We start from the raw sequence: 19,748 nt of genomic DNA on the forward strand, positions 1-19,748 counted from the left end.
GGCAACTTTACTGAACTTTGACCAGGACCAGCATGTGACGCTTGGTTTAGTGGAGCGCACATGCAGCATGGAGGAGACGGAGTTATCAGCATACTTCTGAGCCTCGCACTATGCGCCGGCCAGAAGTGAAGAGGGAAGGACATACTGCGCACACAGGGTGCAGTATGTCCGGGTCAAAGTGCAGTAAAGTCGCCGGACACCGGGATGTATACACGGAGAACGGCGGCAGACGGAGGGGGGCAGGAGGAGCAGCTGGTATGTGCTATTTACAACCTACACAGTGCTGCTATCATTTTTTACCAGAACCGTTCGGTTCTGGTATCCTTTAAGGACAGCAAGACTCTTGATAAATGCCCAGTATTGTGGACAGAGTAGTGCCGGCACTCACCTCTAGGCTGGTTATACAGAATGAGCAGGTGAGGACCTCCAGCTGGGAATAGACTCCTCGCAGCCCCCTCAGGCAGTGCGGTGGCAGACATCGTAACTAGAGAAAGAGGGGACAATCAGACACAAGCCAGAATATAACAGGGGCCCCTTCTGGGGGCTATAAGAGATGTTCATTAAAGTGAACCAGAGACAAAAGCACCCTCATGTATTTTACCATATTTATCAGTGGGAACATTAGAGAAAACACCTGCTCTCTGTTTCATCCTGCACTGCTCAGCCTGCTCGTTATCAGCCCTGATAAAATCCGACTGAGCATTTAGTCTGGATTTGTTCAGGAATCATTATAGCTGAATCATTATAGCAGAGCCAGAAAGGGTCAGTCTTGGGCTTGAAAAGACATCAGAGGAGAAAGACTCAGCTATAATGATTCCTGAGCAAAGCCAGACTGAATGCTCAGACGGGGATTTTATCAGGGCTGATAACAAGCAGGCTAAGCAGTGAAGGATAAAACCGAGAGCAGGGTAGGGGTTTTCGCTAATGTTCTCACGGATATATATGGTAAAATACATGAGGGTGCTTCTTCTCTGGTTCACTTTAAGATAATAATAACAGCAACAATTTCAAGCAAACTGTATGCAGCCTGGCATTGGATCACCTGAATGAACTTCCTGCTGATGCGATTGGTCCAATTCCAATCTGCATATAAATTTGCATGCAAGCTGGATTTTTTGGTTTTTAAAAGGGTGAATTCAATAAGACCAGTTCAGTACAAGTTTCATGAGAGGTAATTTACTTCATGTGGCAAAAAATACTTTTTCCTGATTTTCAGACATGCGGTAATAGAAAATTATCACACAACTTCCAGACAATTCCCAAATATTTCTACACCATGCTGTATTTCATTCAATATGCGGTGGATTATTGCAGGGCAGGGAAAATGGAAGCCGGATATGATACAGAGAGCATGTGTTATTATACTGACAAGAGCAAGTCCAAGCTGCATGAAACTAACATACTGCATCAGCTGAAAACCATTCATATCTTATTAACCGTTTTGGTAAAATGATCTGAAATAATGTGTGTTTCCTTCACTAATAAGTACATTAAAATACGTGCAATTTCCCGAAAAATGCAGCAGGCTTTTAAAAATGCAAAAAAAAAAAAAAAAAAAAAAAAAAAAAAAGGGAAACTAACTCACAGATAGGAAAGAGAATATTTTTCTAAGGAAAGAAGGCATGCAGTGCACTTGTAAAAATGTTTCTGTGTGTTATGTAAATGGATCTTTGCTGCCACCATCAGGACACAGCTATGTACTACAGATCAAATGCAATCTGGAGAGAAAATGATCCGAGATGAAAAACTAACTATGACAAGTAACTTGTTTATATATCTTATCTAAAGTTTAGATAGCTTACACAGCCAATCTAGCTGCAAACAGCTTCAACAGTTTGATTATTTATTCCTGTGATACAATGAGGGCAGCCAAGTTCTGCTTAACACATTACACACAGGTAAGCTGCGACTGCATCTCCAGCCCTCAGCTCACTCCCCTCTCCTGCTCCCTCCTCCCCTCTGCCTCTGAAATCTCTGGCTAGTAACCTCCTCCTCCTGCCCAGACTGAGCTCCCATAAGCCCTTGCTACGAGAGTCTGAGAAATGCCAAGGCACTCTGAAGCTGTGGGCGAGGCGTATTTAGTTTATAGGGAATTAGAGTATTTAAAAAAAAAAAAAAAAAGTATTTAGCTTAAGAAATGCCCTATAAACTACCGTATATGAAAGGAACACAATTATGCAATGAATAAGGCCCAGTGCACACTGAGCGGTTTAAGCAGCGATCCGCCAGCCGCATCCGCCTGTGAAAAAGCTTGGCTAATGTATTTCAATGGGATGGTGCACACCGGCAGTTTGAGGTTTTTTCCAAACCGCAAACGTGCCTCCTGCTGCACATTTGCGGTTTTCAGAAGCGTTTCGTCCTCAATGTAAAGTATAGGAAAGCGCAAACAGCTGTGGAAAACGCTAGATCAGAGCGGTTTTCCAAGCGTTTTTTTGTTGCAGAATCTGTTCAGTAACAGCTTTTACTGTAACAATATTTGTATTCTGCTACACAAACGCTCCCAAAAACGCTAGGCATGTTTTTAGAACACTAGGCATGTTTAGAAAACGTCTCTAAACATGCCTAGAATCACTCTGAAATCAGCTCCAAAAACCGCTAGCGTTTTGACGATCTGCTAGAGGTTTTGGTGTGCACTGGGCCTAAAAGTTTATCTCGGATCCACCTTAAAGGGGATCTGTGGAGGGGGGGATGCTAAAGATAAAAACAGACACTAACCTGGGGCTTCTATCAGCCCCCTGTAGTAGTAATGTCCCACGCCGTCCTCCGATCTGCCGTTCCCCGCCGCTGGCACCGGGCAATTATTCATCTGATACAGCCGAATAATGCGTGCTCCCAATCGCGTCATTGGAAGCTTAGTACAAAGGTTGCTTCAGATGACGCGAGTGGGAGCAAGCAGGGCTGCGCAGCCACAGTTGGAAAGCATTCCCGGAGGCGGCGGCGGCGAACGGCAGATCGGAGGAGGACGGTGTGGGACATGACTGCTACAGGGGGCTGATAGAAGCCCCAAGTGTCTGTTTTTACCCTCAGCACACCCCCAGAGAACTCCTTTAAAGGATATCCGTGGTGAAAATTAATTAAATAAACAATCTTATCTATCCTCATTCTCCAAAAAAAAAAAAAAATGATTTAAAGAGAACCCGATGTGGGTTCTAAGAACGCTTTTGGGCCAATCAAAGTGCAGGGGTCTCATCCTACAAAGTCACTGGACCTGACAGGGTCCAGAGTGGGACAATTAGAGCAGCAGTTGTTCGTTTTGGGGGAGCGTAAGTTATTGGTGCATGCTACAGCAGTAGCGTACCTAATTTGACAATTTGACTTGTGCTGCCACTCTAAGCTGTCATTGGCTCCCCTCCTCCTATGCTGTAAGCAGAGTTGCTCACAGAAGCACCGGTCCTGCATTCTCATCTCGCCCCACCCGGCTACTTTTTCATGCCACCCGGCTGGAAAAAAATTCTGGGGAGAACACTGGAGGGCTGTCCCTGTTGCCATGGTGATGTGTATACAGTTGATCCACAAGGCAGCGAAAGTGTCAGACACGTCTTCTCTTGGGTTTCAGCAACATCAGCAATAATAGGCTTCTTGTCAATGTAATTGAAGCAGCTGTTCGTTTTGGGGGGGGGGGGGGGGGAATGCAAATAAGTTACCAGTGGATGCTACGGCAGCGCGGGCCTACTTTGAAAATGTTACTTGCGCTGCCACACTAAGCTGTGCTGCTTGATCAGTGTAGCTTTAGTGAATCAACCCCTACCAATTTGTATGTGAGCCAGATGTAGCCATCAAAAGAGCCACATCTGGCTCCCAAGCCATAGGTTCACTACTGCTGCCATAGAGCCTTCCTGCTCCTCTCACAGTCCCCGCGTTTCAGCGCTGGCTTCTCGGTAGCAGTATTAGACCAGTTGGTCCAATACTGCTTCTCTGACATTGAAGAAAGCTTCGGAATGCTTCAGGAGCCCGAGTCCTCCAAGAGACGGGCGGCTCCGTACTGGGCCCGCACTGGCGCCCTCTCTCACACACTCATGCATGTGCAGTACAGAGCCGCCAGTCTTCAGGAGAGCTCAGGCTCCTGAAGACTTCAGAAACCTCTCGTGTTCGGAGATTCAAATGGGGTGACATGGCTGAAACGAGGGGACCGTGAGAGGAACGGGAAGTCTCTATAGGACCCAGAGCCCTCCCTCTCCAAAGGAGAGCATCTGTTTGTTTTCTGTCAATTCCCATTAGCTTTAAAAAGGAAGACAACTGTTGCGGCTTAGGAAAGCATTATTTGCGTTTTCGCATTGTGGTAAAAAGCCTGCGATTTCAACAAGTGTGACCCCGCCTCAGAATACTCACCTCCAAATTTCTTAAGGACTTGAATGGGAAAATATTGACATCAAACTTCCCGGGGCCATCATGGGGGTGAATTAGCTGCAAAGGTGGAAAAAAAGTGATATATAAGAAAAACAGAGGCTACACTTGTTAGCATTACTTCTTGGGACTTCTTGGGTTTCATTGATCTGAACAGTTTCGTTGAAAACTTGCCTCTTGACTTTTTGCTTTTATATTATCTTTTGGGACAGACTTCTAAATTGGGTCGCTTTTTTCCCCCCACACAAAGACCAGATTTTCTGAAAAGGAACAGTTTTGCAAATATTGACTAGTCACTAGTAGGAGTTTCTCTTAAAGTGGACCTGAACTCAGAACTTCCTCTCTCCTCAAAAGATAGGCAACACCACAGTAACCTCTTTGTTACAACTGATACAACTCCTGCAACAAATTTGCAGTGTATATACTTCCTGCTTTCATGGAAGCAGACATATTAACATCCTGTGTTTACCAATTACATCTCTGTGGTGGCTGTCAGCTGACGGATCAAATTACAACTTGTGATTAGACAGGCTAAACTCCCTAGATACATACAGGGGGTATTGCTCTGTGTTTTCCTTCTGTCCAGTGCAGGAATTCAGGTGCACTTTAACCTCTTCCTGGCCTTGGCGGCACCTCAGCACGGTTTGTAACATAAAGCCACACTCACTGCATATGTGTACAGAACTGTATCCTAGCCAAGCTGTATATAGGTACATAGTGTTTACCTTCAGTGCGGGGGCCTTCTGTAAGATATCGAGCAGGAACTGAGTGCGCAGGACGGCGACGCTGTCAGAGGGGTGTGCTGGCTGAGCCTGGAAGCCGGTGCCGGGACCACGCGGGAAGAGCTGCTCGAACAGGCGGGTGACGAGCTGCAGACATGGCGTGTGCAGAGTCAGGAGGTGGCTGCCATCCAGTACAGCGTCCCCTGGCACAGAACACACAGTTACCCTCAGATGCAGTGACACCCCCTCCATCATCCATATCAATAGTCAGATGCCCTGCATCCCAGCAAATATACTCCCCACTGCAGTGCCACCCCCTCCCACCATCCATATCCATAGTCAGATGCCCGGCCTCCCAGCAAATATACTCCCCACTGCAGTGCCATCCCCTCCATCATCCATATCAATAGTCAGATGCCCTGCATCCCAGCAAATATACTCCCCACTGCAGTGCCACCCCCTCCCACCATCCATATCCATAGTCAGATGCCCGGCCTCCCAGCAAATATACTCCCCACTGCAGTGCCATCCCCTCCACCATCCATATCAATAATCAGATGCCCGGCATCCCAGCAAATATACTCCCCACTGCAGTGCCATCCCCTCCACCATCCATATCAATAGTCAGATGCCCTGCATCCCAGCAAATATACTCCCCACTGCAGTGCCACCCCCTCCCACCATCCATATCAATAGTCAGATGCCCGACATCCCAGCAAATATACTCCCCACTGCAGTGACACCCCCTCCATCATCCATATCAATAGTCAGATGCCCTGCATCCCAGCAAATATACTCCCCACTGCAGTGCCATCCCCTCCATCATCCATATCAATAGTCAGATGCCCTGCATCCCAGCAAATATACTCCCCACTGCAGTGCCACCCCCTCCCACCATCCATATCAATAATCAGATGCCCGGCATCCCAGCAAATATACTCCCCACTGCAGTGCCACCCCCTCCACCATCCATATCAATAGTCAGATGCCCTGCATCCCAGCAAATATACTCCCCACTGCAGTGCCACCCCATCCACCATCCATATCAATAGTCAGATGCCCTGCATCCCAGCAAAATCTACTCTCGACTGCAGTGCCACCCCATCCACCATCCATATTAATACTCAGATGCCCGGCATCCCAGCAAATATACTCCCCACTGCAGTGCCACCCCCTCCCACCATCCATATCAATAATCAGATGCCTGGCATCCCAACAAATATACTCCCCACTGCAGTGCCACCCCCTCCACCATCTATATCAATAGTCAGATGACTGGCATCCCAGCAAATATACTCCCACTGCAGTGCCACCCCTCCCACCATCCATATCAATAATCAGATGCCCGGCATCCCAGCAAATATACTCCCCACTGCAGTGCCACCCCCTCCACCATCTATATCAATAGTCAGATGACTGGCATCCCAGCAAATATACTCCCCACTGCAGTGCCATCCCCTCCCACCATCCATATCAATAGTCAGATGCCCTGCATCCCAGCAAATATACTCCCCACTGCAGTTCCACCCCCTCCCACCATCCATATCAATAGTCAGATGCCCGGCATCCCAGCAAATATACTCCCCACTGCAGTGCCACCTCCTCCCACCATCCATATCAATAGTCAGATGCCCGGCATCCCAGCAAATATACTCCCCACTGCAGTGACACCCCCTCCACCATCCATATCAATAGTCAGATGCCTGGCATCCCAGCAAATATACTCCCCACTGCAGTGCCACCCCCTCCACCATCCATATCAATAGTCAGATGCCCGGCATCCCAGCAAATATACTCCCCACTGCAGTGCCACCCCCTCCACCATCCATAGTCAGTTACCCTCAGATGCCCGGCATGACAGCTAAACCCACATCCCTCCACCATCCATATCAGGTGTACACATACAAGACTGCAGGATCATCTTTAAGGGACACCCGAGATAAGAGCAATATGGAGGAGGACAAATGTATTTCCTCTTGAACAATGCATGTTGCCTGGCTGTCATGCTAATTCACTGCTGTTAATGCTTTTAGCCATAGACCCTGAACAAGCATGCAGAGAAGGTGCTCTGTCTCAAGCCTGACTGGATTATCCACATGCTTGTTTCAGGTGTGTGATTCAACCACTACTGCAGCCAAAGAGACCAGCAGGACTGACAAGCAATTGGTATTGTTTAAAGTGGACCCAAATTAAAAATACAAGATTTCAGAATTAAAATCTATTTTCTAAATTATAATAATAAATAGCAGCCTTTTTTCAGCTGCATGATGACAAATATAAAATATTTTACATTTATTGGAGGAACCCCTCCCCTTCCTTTCATATTGCCGGGACAGAATCCGGCAGACTGGTGAAGTAGGAGGTGTCTGGCAAAGGAGGAATTGCTAATGGCTGCCACCTGTATAACCCTAGTTATGGAAAGAGAAGGGTGAAAAGCATGCACTGAAATGCTCATAGGCTTGAAGGAGTGTTTATTTATCTTTGTATGTGTCAGAGTGCTGCAACTAAATATTTTGAATTAAAAAAAATGTTTGGTTTGGGTCCGCTTTAATAGGAAATACATATGGAAGCCTCCATACCCCTCTCAATTCAGGTGTCCTTTAAGCTCGCTGCTAACAAGGAGAACTCTGCCTGCTATCAGTGAAAGTGCCAGAATGCTAGGAATGGACAATTAGATGCTAATCATTCACAGTGGATACAAATATCTTACTACTTTATGGAAATGGACCAATTAATGCATTCATCAACACCTCGGTTTGATTGCTCCATTTTCAAGCTGCATAAACTACAGCACGGCGGAATATGTTGGTGCTTTATAAATCAATAATAACTAAAAATAACATTTGCAATTATTGACACCGCACTGCCCATGTCGACAGGCCAGCAGCCCCCAGCCAAACAGGGAAGGTCTGATCTCTGTCACACTAACAAATAATCCCTACCTGGTAAGAGCCACCCCCGCACAAACCCCCTCCCCTCCCCCCCCCCCCAGATCTTCTAACCGCCTCTAACTGAATAAAAGTAAAGAGGCAGTATAGTGACATATAGTAGAACGCTGTAGATTATTCATAAATGATTCAGGATACCCACTTTTAAGAATGCCAAACATCTACCGATATTGCACCACCAAGTGCACATGTGTGACGTCACGTGGTTGCTACAGTAGTAGCTGCAACGGTGGACACAAGGGTGACAGTGGAGGAGCCACGGTAGCGGGACAGTTAAGATGTTATACTGTAGAGGCACTGGTGGGGGTTGTTGGGGGACATTTTCATTTGTGGGGAGGCCAGGCCAATTCCTGATGGATGTCATGGCTTCGGTGTATGGGCAGGTAACAGATCTCTCTCTGATCAGATAGAATCTGTCTCTTGGTCAATCTGCCCATACATCATCTGAAAAAAAAAAAAAAAAAACCAAAGCATCTATCTATCTATCAGTATGTATCTCCGCCCTCCCAGTGATGTTTGGCCTAGAACAGGCCTTGGCAAACTTTTCGCACCCCGGGCCGCATTTCTAGCATACCCGGCCTCCTCCTCTCCCTTTCCTCCTCCATCCCTGCAGAGTCGCTAGCGGGCGATTAGCAGGGGTTAACTCCCATACAGAGCGATTCCTGCGTCGCATCTCCATAGTAAGAGGCCTTCACGTGACGCACGTCACATGACACGCCTGTGTACCACACGCAGGCAGCAATACGCTGGCCTGTCATGCGACGGCCTGTTACTATGGAGACGCCATGCAGGAAGCGCTATGTAGGGGAGTTAATCCCCGCTAATCGCCTGCTTGTGACTCTGCAGGGAGGGAAAAGAGGAATCTAGAGCCTATGAGCGGGCCAGATGTACAGCGAATGCGGGCCGTAGTTTGCCCAGCTCTGACCTGGACTGTTCTCCTTTCAGAGCATTCTGGGAGAACAAATATATTAATTTATATGTATACTGACTTTGAAATGCTCAGCAAACAAACGTTGCCACCAGTGATAAATTTCCGAATGTAAATCGGGGAGAGGAAAGATTTTACACCATGGGCAAACACTGACTAAATAATTTATGAGTAAATATTGCAAAAAAATAAATAAATGTATTCATTACGTTATTTTCACTACAGTTCCTCTTTAACTATTTAATGCAGTAAAAGGAAAAAAAAAAAAAGTTTTTGCTTTTAAGTGTATCTGCTACCTGCGGATATCTAGAGAGCCAGCACTTCTGCTGCATAACAATCGGATGCCAGCACCCTGAAAAGCACCCGGTCGGTGCATCAACTCTATAACAGCCAATCAGCAGTGCCCAGTGCTGTAAAGCAGGTGCTTGGCTATAGAACAGCCAACTACTGCTGCCAAAGTGACACATGGCACAGAGTTCCGGCTATGGAGGCCGACAGCTTACCGTATTTTTCGGACTTTAAGACGCTCCTAAGTAGACAAAAACCAGGGGAAAATATATACTAAACCTGCTGCATCCATGGTGAAGGGGCATGTTGTGGATTCTGCCCCCTTGTACCCCATGCCCCTTGTGTCTCCCTGTGTGCGCTGTCCCCTTTGTGTCCCCTATGTGTCTGCTTCTGTTCTCCTCGATGCCCCTTTGTGTCCCCCTGTGTCCTCCTCTGCATGGGCACAGTACAGGGAGTCCCTGACATTGCAGCAGGTAGGAGGTTAGTATTGGCAGGCGTTCACAAGTCAGGAACTTCCTGCATTTGGACTATAAGACACAGGGACCTTTTTCCCAGACTATTGGGGGAGAAAAGAAGTGAGTCTTATAGTTCACCTGGCTATAGTAACCCTATTACCCCTGTGTTGTGGCAGGAGGCAGTAACTGCTAGCGCCCCCTTGTACTGCTCCTTCATAATGCAGTGTAAGCGCAGGGTGCTGTAATACTCACCATGGTCCCGCAGAAGCCGAGCGAGTGCCTGCACCATTGACTCCTGAATCTCAGTCTTCATTTACCTGAAACTGGAGAGGAATACAGGAGAGAATAAACATGTGATCGGATTCTTTTCCATCTACATTCAGGCTCAACAAACAGGACACAGCCTGGAGCAACGCTGTGTGACACAAGAGGGGCGCGGCCTAAACTTGCTCAACCCAGAAGTCTATGCGGCTATGACAATTATGTTGTGCCAAGAACTAACATCCACAAACACACAGACTTCCAATATCACAGTCCTGATGTGTTTAAAGTGGACCTGAACTCAGAACTTCCTCTCTGCTCTAAAGGGTAAGCAACAGCATAATAACCTTTACAGAAAAAACATTTCTTTGTTACAGCTGATACAAATCCTGCAATAAATCTGCAGCGTGTCTACTTCCTGCTTTCATGATAGCGGGCATAGGGTTAACATCCTGTGTTTACAAATTAGCTGCTCTACTGAGGCAGCCAGCTGACACAGCTGAGAGATCAAATTACAGTTGTGATTAGTCACAGATAAGGGTGAATTAAACAGGTTAAACTCTCTAAATACATACAGGGTGCATTTCTCTAGGGTTTCCATCTGTCTGTGAGTTCAGGGTTGCATGTAAATACCCTTATGTACTTAGGGCCGGATTTAAGCCAAGGCCACCAAGGCCATGGCCTAGAGCAACACAGGATCAATGGCGGGTGGGCAGCAGGCTATATGGGAGGGGGGGGGGGGAGGCCACTTGGCTACCTATACTGGAGGGAGGAGGGTCATCAGGCTATCTATACAGAAAGGGGGGGGGGGAGGGTCCCCTGGCTTCTTATAATAGAGGGAAGGGGGAGGAGTCATCAGGCTAATACTGGAGGGAAGGGGGATCATCATCTAAACTGGAGGGGCAGGTGGGGAGGGATAACTGCCATCTAAACTAGAGGTGGAGGGGGAGAGTCAACTGGCTGCCTATAATGGGAGGGAGGGGCCATCTGACTACCTATACTGGAGGGTGAGGGTGAGGTCACTTGGCTACCTATACTGAAGGGGTGCGGCTGCTGGCAGTGGCCTAGGGCGGTAAAGAGTAGAAATCCAGCCCTGTATGTACTACTCAGGCAAGCTTGTAATTCTACATGTGGGCTGCACTGGGACGCATCCAGTTTATAGTACGACGTCCCTGCTCCATAAGACATGCTGTCTTATGGAGCAGAAAGCTGAAGCAGGGCTGTGGAGCCAGGAGTCGGAGAACAGGAGTCGCAGTCTTAGCAGTTTTGGTTACCTCCAGTCGGTGGTATCATAAACAGCAGCAATTTTGGGTAACTGGAAGTCGGATGATTTTTGTACCAAATCCACAGCCCTTGTAATTGTTATGCTGGATACACACTTCGCGTTCCCGCACTCGATGCGCCTGTTGATTTGCGTCGACTCGATTATTTCCGAGCATTTCGATGATTGTTAGGTCGATTTACATGTAAAGTATGCCAAATCGACCTAACGATCCATCGAAACGTGAATCGGACATATCAGAAATAATAGAGTCGACGCGAATCGACGGGCGCATTGAGTGCGGAAACGCACCCTGTGTATCCAGCATTAGACTATGGAGTCAGAGTCATTTGGGTACCTGGAGTTGGAATCGGTGGTTTCACCGAGGAGTCGGATTAGGAGTTGGATGATTTTTGTACCGATTCCACAGCTCTGAGCTGAACAGACCACCTGTGGTAAACGGTCACCTGAGGCAATCAGGAAAGTGTGTAGGCCGCAAGAAATCAATCAAAAGATCGAATCAGATGGCCATGGTGTGGCACCGATTCTATAAAATTCTCGAAGAGGAAGGTCGATCGGGCCGCAATATCGAGTCATGTATAGGCAGCCTTAATATTTTCCTGTTCAATAAACCATTCGATTTGATCATTTCATCAGATCGGGTGAGAATCAATTATGATCCATTCTGCTCGAGCGATGGAAATAGGCCGATATCCGGCTGAATAGACTAATTTACTTGATAGGGCAGGATGAAAAACATCAGTCGCTCGTAAAGGAAATCGGCTACTTGTCACATGATTTCATTGAACACAGAACTGATTTTTAGTTTCAGAGTGTGGAGGCACAACACTGTTCAGATCGATTAGCGAAGGTGAATCGCCAGGATCTCGCTTGTAGTGTGTGGGGGCCACTAGTCAATCGATTTTCAATCAACCGCACTGGTGTTGATCGCTCTATAAAGTTAATTGTCTAATTGCTCGATGGAAAATATAGTTAAAGTGGACCTGAACTCTTTCACAGGACAGAAGGAAAACATAACAGAAATGCACCCTGTATCTATTTAGAGAGTTTAGCCTGTGTAATTCCCCCTCATCTGTGACTAACCACTAGTTGTAATTAGATCTCCCCCTGTGTCACATGACCATAAGGCCATTTGTAAATATGTCTGCCTCCATGAATCAGGAAGTAGAAACTGTGCAACTTTATTTTAGGATTTGAATCAGCTGTGCCAAAGAAATGACTTTTGTTTAAATGTTATGCTGTTGTGTATCTTTTAGAGCAGAGATGAGTTCTAAGTTCAGGTCCACTTTAAAGGGAACCTTAAAGTACACCTGAAGTAAGAGGTATATGGAGGCTGCCATATTTATTTCCTTTAAAAGCAACACCAGTTGCCTGGCAGCCCTGCTGATCCTCTGCTTCTAATACATTTAGTCGTAGCCCCTGAACAAGCATGCAGCAGATCCGGTGTTTGCCATTTTTTTCAGATCTGACAAGATTAGCTGCATGATTGTTTCTGGTGTAATTCAGACACTACTGCAGCCAAATAGATCAGCAGGGCTGCCAGGCATTGTTTAAATTGAAATAAATATGGCAGCCTCCATATCCCTTCTCACTACAGTTGTCCTTTAACTGAGAGGGATATGGATGTTTCCTTTTAAACAATACCAGTTGTCTGGCAGTCCTGCTGATCTCTTTGGCTGCAGTAGTGGCTGAATCACACACCTGAAACAAGCATGCAGCTAATCCAGTCTGACTTCAGTCAGAGCGCCTGATCTGCATGCTTGTTGAGGGGCTGTGGTATTATGCTGGGAATACACGGCTCGATTCTGAGCCATTTAGATGGCTCGATAGATAATTTCCGACACGTCCGATCTCCTACCTGATCGCGTCCGCGCTCGATTCTGAATGGAGGACAATGGGAAAAGATAAGAAAAACGAGCGGAAAACAAGAGAATCGCCTGCAAAATCGAGCGCGGAAAACGACCAGGCGCATCGAGCGGCAAAAATCGAGCAGTGTATGCCCAGCATTAGAGACACAGGATCAGCAGGAGAATCAGGCAACTGGTATCAAAAGGAAAAATCCATATCCTTCTCAGTTTAGGTTCTGCAATGAGGAAGTGGATACATCCTTATCTGATGTTTCCTTTTTTAGCCTAATTAGAAAACAGTAAAACAGGTAGAAGAAAGACAAACAGAACTTTGCATCAGCAAACACAGCCTGCAGTATCCGAAACCTGCGTAGAGATTACACAGCTCTATTAATATGCAGCATTTTCCTGTCACATGGTGGACGACAGACAATCTGCTATTTTTACAACAACAACTAAACATTTGTAAAGCTCTTTTCTCCCGTAGGACCCAAAGCGCATAAACTTGTCTCAATACACAGTGATATATACAGGAGGGGGGGGGGGGGGTTGGGCAGGAAATGATGTGATCATAAGATCATAAATGCCAGATTAAACAATTTTGATTTAAATGTGTCCAGAGTTGAAGCTGTCTTGATTACGTTTGGTAAGGCATTACACAAGGTAGGGGCAGCATGACAGAAAGCTGTGGCTCCAAATGTTTTTAGTTGGACTCTGGGGGTGGTCAGGTTATTGGATCCTTTGCATCTGAGGTTGTTGGATGTGTGATGCAGTTGCAACAAATCCTTCAGTTATCCGGGGCCCAGGTTGTGTGGGCATTTGAATGTGGACATGACGATTTTTAAAAGGATTCTCCATTTTATTGGTAGCGAGTGTAGTGAACAAAGGATTGGGGTTACGTAGCAATGGCGGGGTTGGCTTGGTAACCTGACTTGAGACAGCATTCTGTACAGGGCTGTGGAGTCAGTACAAAATTCATTAGACTCCTACTGATCAGTTTATGAAACCATTGACTCAGTCTTCAACTATAGGTACCCAAAATGACTCAGACTCCTTAGTCTAATTTTTACAAAGGATATGGATTTGGTTCATAAATCATCAGATTCAGACTCCTCAGTTTATTGAGACCACTGACTCCAACTCCAGGTACCCAAAATTGCTCTGACACCAACTCCTTGACTGACTCCAGAGCCCTGATTCTGTACTTGTGTAGAGCCTCATACACACGCTCAACAGCGGTCTTTTATGCAGCACAAATATCAAACAACATTTGTTGTGAAACAAGTTGAAACAACCAAAAAAAAAAAGTTGCTTGCTATTGTTCACACAACTGATAAGACTGCCACCTTATCAGTCTTATCAGTTTTGTGAACAATTTTGTGAAACAACTTTTGTTGTTTCACAACAAAAGTTGTTTGATAATTGTGCGGCATAAAAGACCGCTGTTGAACGTGTGTATGAGGCTTGGTCTTTATTTGGAAAGCCTGCATAGCGGGCATTGTAATAGTCCAGTTTCCTATCTCAGTTGTGCACCGTCTGTACTTACCTTGGACATCATACAGGGATCTGGACTCCATCTCCAACTTATGAAACCTCTGACTCCAGGTACCCAAAAATTGCTCCAACTCCTCGACTTCACAACCCTGCCAGCAAACCCTTCTCTACCAATCTCAGGAAACACAGAAGCTGGAGTAACAGACACCCCTGACCAATTGTGTCTTTATCCCCTTGGCATAAGCCACACCCATCTTGTAGCACCACCCACTGCAGACATGAGCCTGCACGCTCGGACTGTCCAATCATACACTTTTATGGAAAGAGCTTCTGCTGGGTGGAATATGTCCACAAACTCAACCATCCTCTGATGGTCAGAAAGGGCTTTCAGCCACAATAAGAGAACTTGTACCTAAAATTAAAGAACATGTAACTAATTGGCGGCTGTGGGCAAAGCACGCAGTTCTGCTTTCTTTAGCCCTTGCTCAGAAGACTGATTTAAATCAGGTGTGAATAAAGATTAGGGAGGCAGCCATTGCTGACCTAATTCTAACGAAAATGTAAACTCCCTGGATGTCTTGCAGATGATTGGGTGACTGATTTACTGCAGCAGCACAAATAACTTGTTTTGATTGGTTTATTGCATTTTTGTGGACTAAACACTGCTATTTATGTCAAATATTTGTGATGACTATTATCTGAGAAATAGAACATTATCATATTTTCTCTTTTAGAGCTAGTTCCCACATGGGAGGCAAGTATGACCTGTGTATGGTTATTTTGACTCTTAATGCTAGGCATACACGGCTCAATTTTGCCGCTCAATCGATTCCGCGCTCGTTTTTCTTATCTTTTTCCGTTGTCCTCAATGCAGAATCGAGCGGCAAAACGATCGGGGAGGGAGATAGGATGTGTCGTAAATTATCTATCGAGCCATCTAAATGACTCAGAATTGAGCCGTGTATTCCCAGCATTATTTTCAGTTCAGGTTCTCTTTAACCTCTTGACGACCAGCTAACGCCAATTGGCATAAACTGGTTGTCTGCGGGTTTCCATGGAAATGGCCGTTCCATGTCAGTTCACGGAGGGTGTCTCCATGAACTGCCTGCGAGCCTCCGATCACGGCTCGCAGGCGAAATGTAAACACTCGGGGAAGAAATCCCCGGAGTTTACACTGCACGGCGCTGCAGCAGCAGCAGCGCCATAAGGGAGATCGGCGATCCCCGGCCTCTGATAGGCCGGGGATCGCCGCCGTCTGATAGGCTGAAGCCTATCAGAGGCGGTACAGGACGTATCGCCGTCATGTACCGCCCACAGAGCCAGGGAGAGGGAGGGAAGGAGAGGGAGGGGGGAATAGCGCTGTGGAGGGGGGCTTTGAGGACCCTCCCCCGCAAGGCACAGCAGAGCGGCGGCGATCAGACCCCCAGCAGGACATCCCCCTAGTGGGGAAAAAAAAGGGGGGGGGGGAGAAGTCTGATCGTCCTGCCTGCAATATGATCTGTGCTGGGGGTTGAAGAGCCCACCCAGCACAGATCAATGGAAAATCACTTGGTCGGCTAGTGGTTAATGATATCAGAGATGAGAAGGGAGGGACTCAATTGTTTCAAGTAATTCAGTGTTAATGTCTGGCCCTTTTCTGAATTGAGTAGTTATCTTCTAGAGATGATCAATTCAGAGGGCTGGATTGATAACAATTATGTTATTTTATATCCTTTTTCCTTTTTGTCTAGTATAAACCATTTGTAATATTTACTTTAGCATTGTATGTTACTGCTTCTCCTGTACAAGCAAATACAAGTTTGTTGACTTCAAACAAAGAAAACATTAGCAATCAATCAGAGTATCAGACAAATAGCTTTTTTGTGTGTGTGGACCTGAACTCAAAACTTCCTCTCTGCTCTAAAAGATATGCAACAACATAACCTTTAGGCTACTTGCACACCAAGACGTTGCGTTAGGTGCTACGTTAAGGTCGCATAACGTGCACCTAACGCAAGGCCTGGTGCTCTTCGATGTAGACGTCAGAGTGAGCCGCGTTGTGCAGCTCACTCTGGCGTCCGTGATGCGTACTCTTGTGCGCATGCGGCATCACGTGGTCCCGCCGGCCAATCGCCGCACAGAGCGGCCGCACCAGGAAGTAAACACTGCACGTCACAACGTGCAGTGAATATTAATTAGCCATGTGCCCGGCCGCTCTCCCCTCCTCCCAAACATGACTGAGCATGTGCAAACAGTCTAACACGGCTTAAGCCGCTGTAACGCCGTAGCATGCTGCACTTTCACTACAACGTGCAGCGTTACATGTAACGCAACGTGGGCAGTGTGAACAGCCCACTTGTGTTACATTGCTGTGCGTTGGGGGAGCATTACAGGCTGCACTAACGTCTTAGTGTGTAAGCAGCCTAAAAGAAAAAGATTTTTGTTACAGCTGATACAAATCATGTAATAAAGCTGCAGTGTGTCTACTTCCTGCTTTCATGGAAGCAGACATAGGGTTAGCATCCTGTGTTTACAAATTAGCTGCTCTGCTGATCTGAAAATCAATCCTGTTCTTGATTGGGAGCAGATCGGACATGATCCATTTATCTGACAGGAAATTGCATCGTGTGTGTACCAGGCATTGGCACGGGGCAAATTACATTTAGAGAGCAAGCGTGCACAATTTCAATTCAGCCAAAACCAATTCCAAACCCTGTAATGGTTAATAACGTAAATCCTGAGATGTGACATTTCAGTTCAGATCTCTATTTTCCAGGTGCCTCCCACTCAAACATTTTTCAGTAAAGGCTAGTACACACTAGCAATTTTAATTGACCAATGATTGCTCAATTTTACCACCTCCATGTAGTATGAGGGCCAAACAGATTTTCAGTTCTATGCAGATTATATAGGTAAATGGTCATACTACATGGAGGTGGTAAAATTGAGCAATCATTGGTCAATCAAAATTGCTAGTGTGTACTAGCCTTAATCCCTTTAGATCAGGGATCTCAAATTTAAAGGACAACCAAAGCAAGAGGTATATGGAGGCTGTCATATTTCCTTTTTAGCAATACAAGTTGCCTGGCTGTCCTGCTGATCCTCTGCCTCTAATATTTTTAGCCATAGCCCCTGAACAAGCATGCAGCAGATCAGGTGTTTCTGACATTATTGTCAGATCTGACAAGATTGGCTGCATGCTTGCTTCTGGTATTGTTCAGACACTACGGCAGCCAAATAGATCAGCAGGACTGCCAGGCAACTGGTATTGTTTCAAGAGAATCTAAACTGAGAGGGATATGGATGTTTCCTTTTAAACAATACCAGTTGTCTTGCAATCCTGCTGAACTCTTTGGTTGCAGTAGTGGCTGAATCATACACCTGAAACAAGCATACAGCTAATCCAGTCTGACTTCAGTCAGAGCACCTGATCTGCATGCTTGTTGAGGGGCTGTGGCTGAAATTATTAGAGTCACAGGATCAGCGGGAGAGTCAGGCAACTGGTATTATTTTAAAAGGAAAAATCCATCTCCTCAGTTTAGGTTCCCTTTAAAAGGACATAAATATGGCAGCCTCCATATTCTTCTGACTACAGTTCTTTCAAATACAAAGTGGGACGAAATTGAACACTGGGATCAAGTCCCGAGCCAACCTTAATGTCTAGTGGCCACCTCCCTCCCTTATAAAATTACTTGGTGTCTTATGGTCCCTCCTCCCCTTTACTGTTCCCTGATGTTAAGTGGCCCTTGCTCCCTCCTCTATACAGTTCCCTGGTGCCTATTGATCCTCCCTCCCCTATACAGTTCCCTGGTGTCTATTGATCCTCCCTCCCCTATACAGTTCCCTGGTGTCTATTGATCCTCCCTCCCCTATACAGTTCCCTGGTGTCTATTGATCCTCCCTCCCCTATACAGTTCCCTGGTGTTTAGTGAACTTCCCTCCCCTATACAGTTCCCTGGTGTTTAGTGAACTTCCCTCCCCTATACAGTTCCCTGGTGTCTATTGATCCTCCCTCCCCTATACAGTTCCCTGGTGTCTATTGATCCTCCCTCCCCTATACAGTTCCCTGGTGTCTATTGATCCTCCCTCCCCTATGCAGTTCCCTGGTGTCTATTGATCCTCCCTCCCCTATACAGTTCCCTGGTCTCTATTGATCCTCCCCTATACAGTTCCCTGGTGTCTATTGATCCTCCCTCCCCTATACAGTTCCCTAGTGTCTATTGATCCTCCCTCCCCTGTACAGTTCTCTGGTGTCTATTGATCCTCCCTCCCCTATACAGTTCCCTGGTCTCTATTGATCCTCCCCTATACAGTTCCCTGGTGTCTATTGATCCTCCCTCCCCTATACAGTTCCCTGGTGTCTATTGATCCTCCCTCCCCTATACAGTTCCCTGGTGTCTATTGATCCTCCCTCCCCTATACAGTTCCCTGGTGTCTATTGATCCTCCCTCCCCTATACAGTTCCCTGGTCTCTATTGATCCTCTCCTATACAGTTCCCTGGTCTCTATTGATCCTCCCTCTCCTATACAGTTCCCTGGTGTCTATTGATCCTCCCTCCCCTATACAGTTCCCTGGTGTCTATTGATCCTCCCTCCCCTATACAGTTCCCTGGTGTCTATTGATCCTCCCTCCCCTATACAGTTCCCTGGTGTCTATTGATCCTCCCTCCCCTATACAGTTCCCTGGTCTCTATTGATCCTCTCCTATACAGTTCCCTGGTCTCTATTGATCCTCCCTCTCCTATACAGTTCCCTGGTGTCTATTGATCCTCCCTCCCCTATACAGTTCCCTGGTCTCTATTGATCCTCTCCTATACAGTTCCCTGGTCTCTATTGATCCTCCCTCTCCTATACAGTTTCCTGGTGTCTTTTGATCCTCCCTCCCCTATACAGTTCCCTGGTGCCTATTGATCCTCCCCAATATAGTTTTCCTGGTGATCTAGGGCTTTACTAAAATATTGCTTCCCTGGTAGTGTAGAGTGGGCCAAACATAATGCAACATTGGGAAACCACTTCGGATCCAAATCTGATGGTCATAGTTTGACACGTATGCTCTAGAGCAGGGGTCTCAAACTCAATTTACCTGGGGGGGCCGCAGGAGGCAATGTCAGGATGAGGCTGGGCCGGATAAGGAATTTCACAATCTCGGCGCATCGCCGCCTCTGCCCGCCCCTCTCACTCTTCCTTCACAGAGAGGGGC

At 46.5% G+C, this 19,748-nt stretch overlaps 1 protein-coding gene across 1 annotated transcript in view; it reads right to left on the reverse strand.

The window, feature by feature from the left end:
• The window catches only part of STK11IP (serine/threonine kinase 11 interacting protein), a 70,037-nt gene that overhangs the window by 48,396 nt on the left and 1,893 nt on the right, over nt 1–19,748 (reverse strand). The window contains exons 2-5 of the mRNA XM_068245958.1: nt 9,938–10,008; nt 5,070–5,269; nt 4,330–4,404; nt 389–484 (exon numbers count right to left, since the gene is read on the reverse strand). Coding sequence (XP_068102059.1) covers nt 389–484; nt 4,330–4,404; nt 5,070–5,269; nt 9,938–9,998 — 432 coding nt within the window. The 5' untranslated portion in view covers nt 9,999–10,008. The remainder of the gene's footprint in view (nt 1–388; nt 485–4,329; nt 4,405–5,069; nt 5,270–9,937; nt 10,009–19,748) is intronic.

Source organism: Hyperolius riggenbachi, chromosome 7 (genome assembly GCF_040937935.1).
Source record: "Hyperolius riggenbachi isolate aHypRig1 chromosome 7, aHypRig1.pri, whole genome shotgun sequence".
NCBI lineage: Eukaryota > Metazoa > Chordata > Amphibia > Anura > Hyperoliidae > Hyperolius > Hyperolius riggenbachi.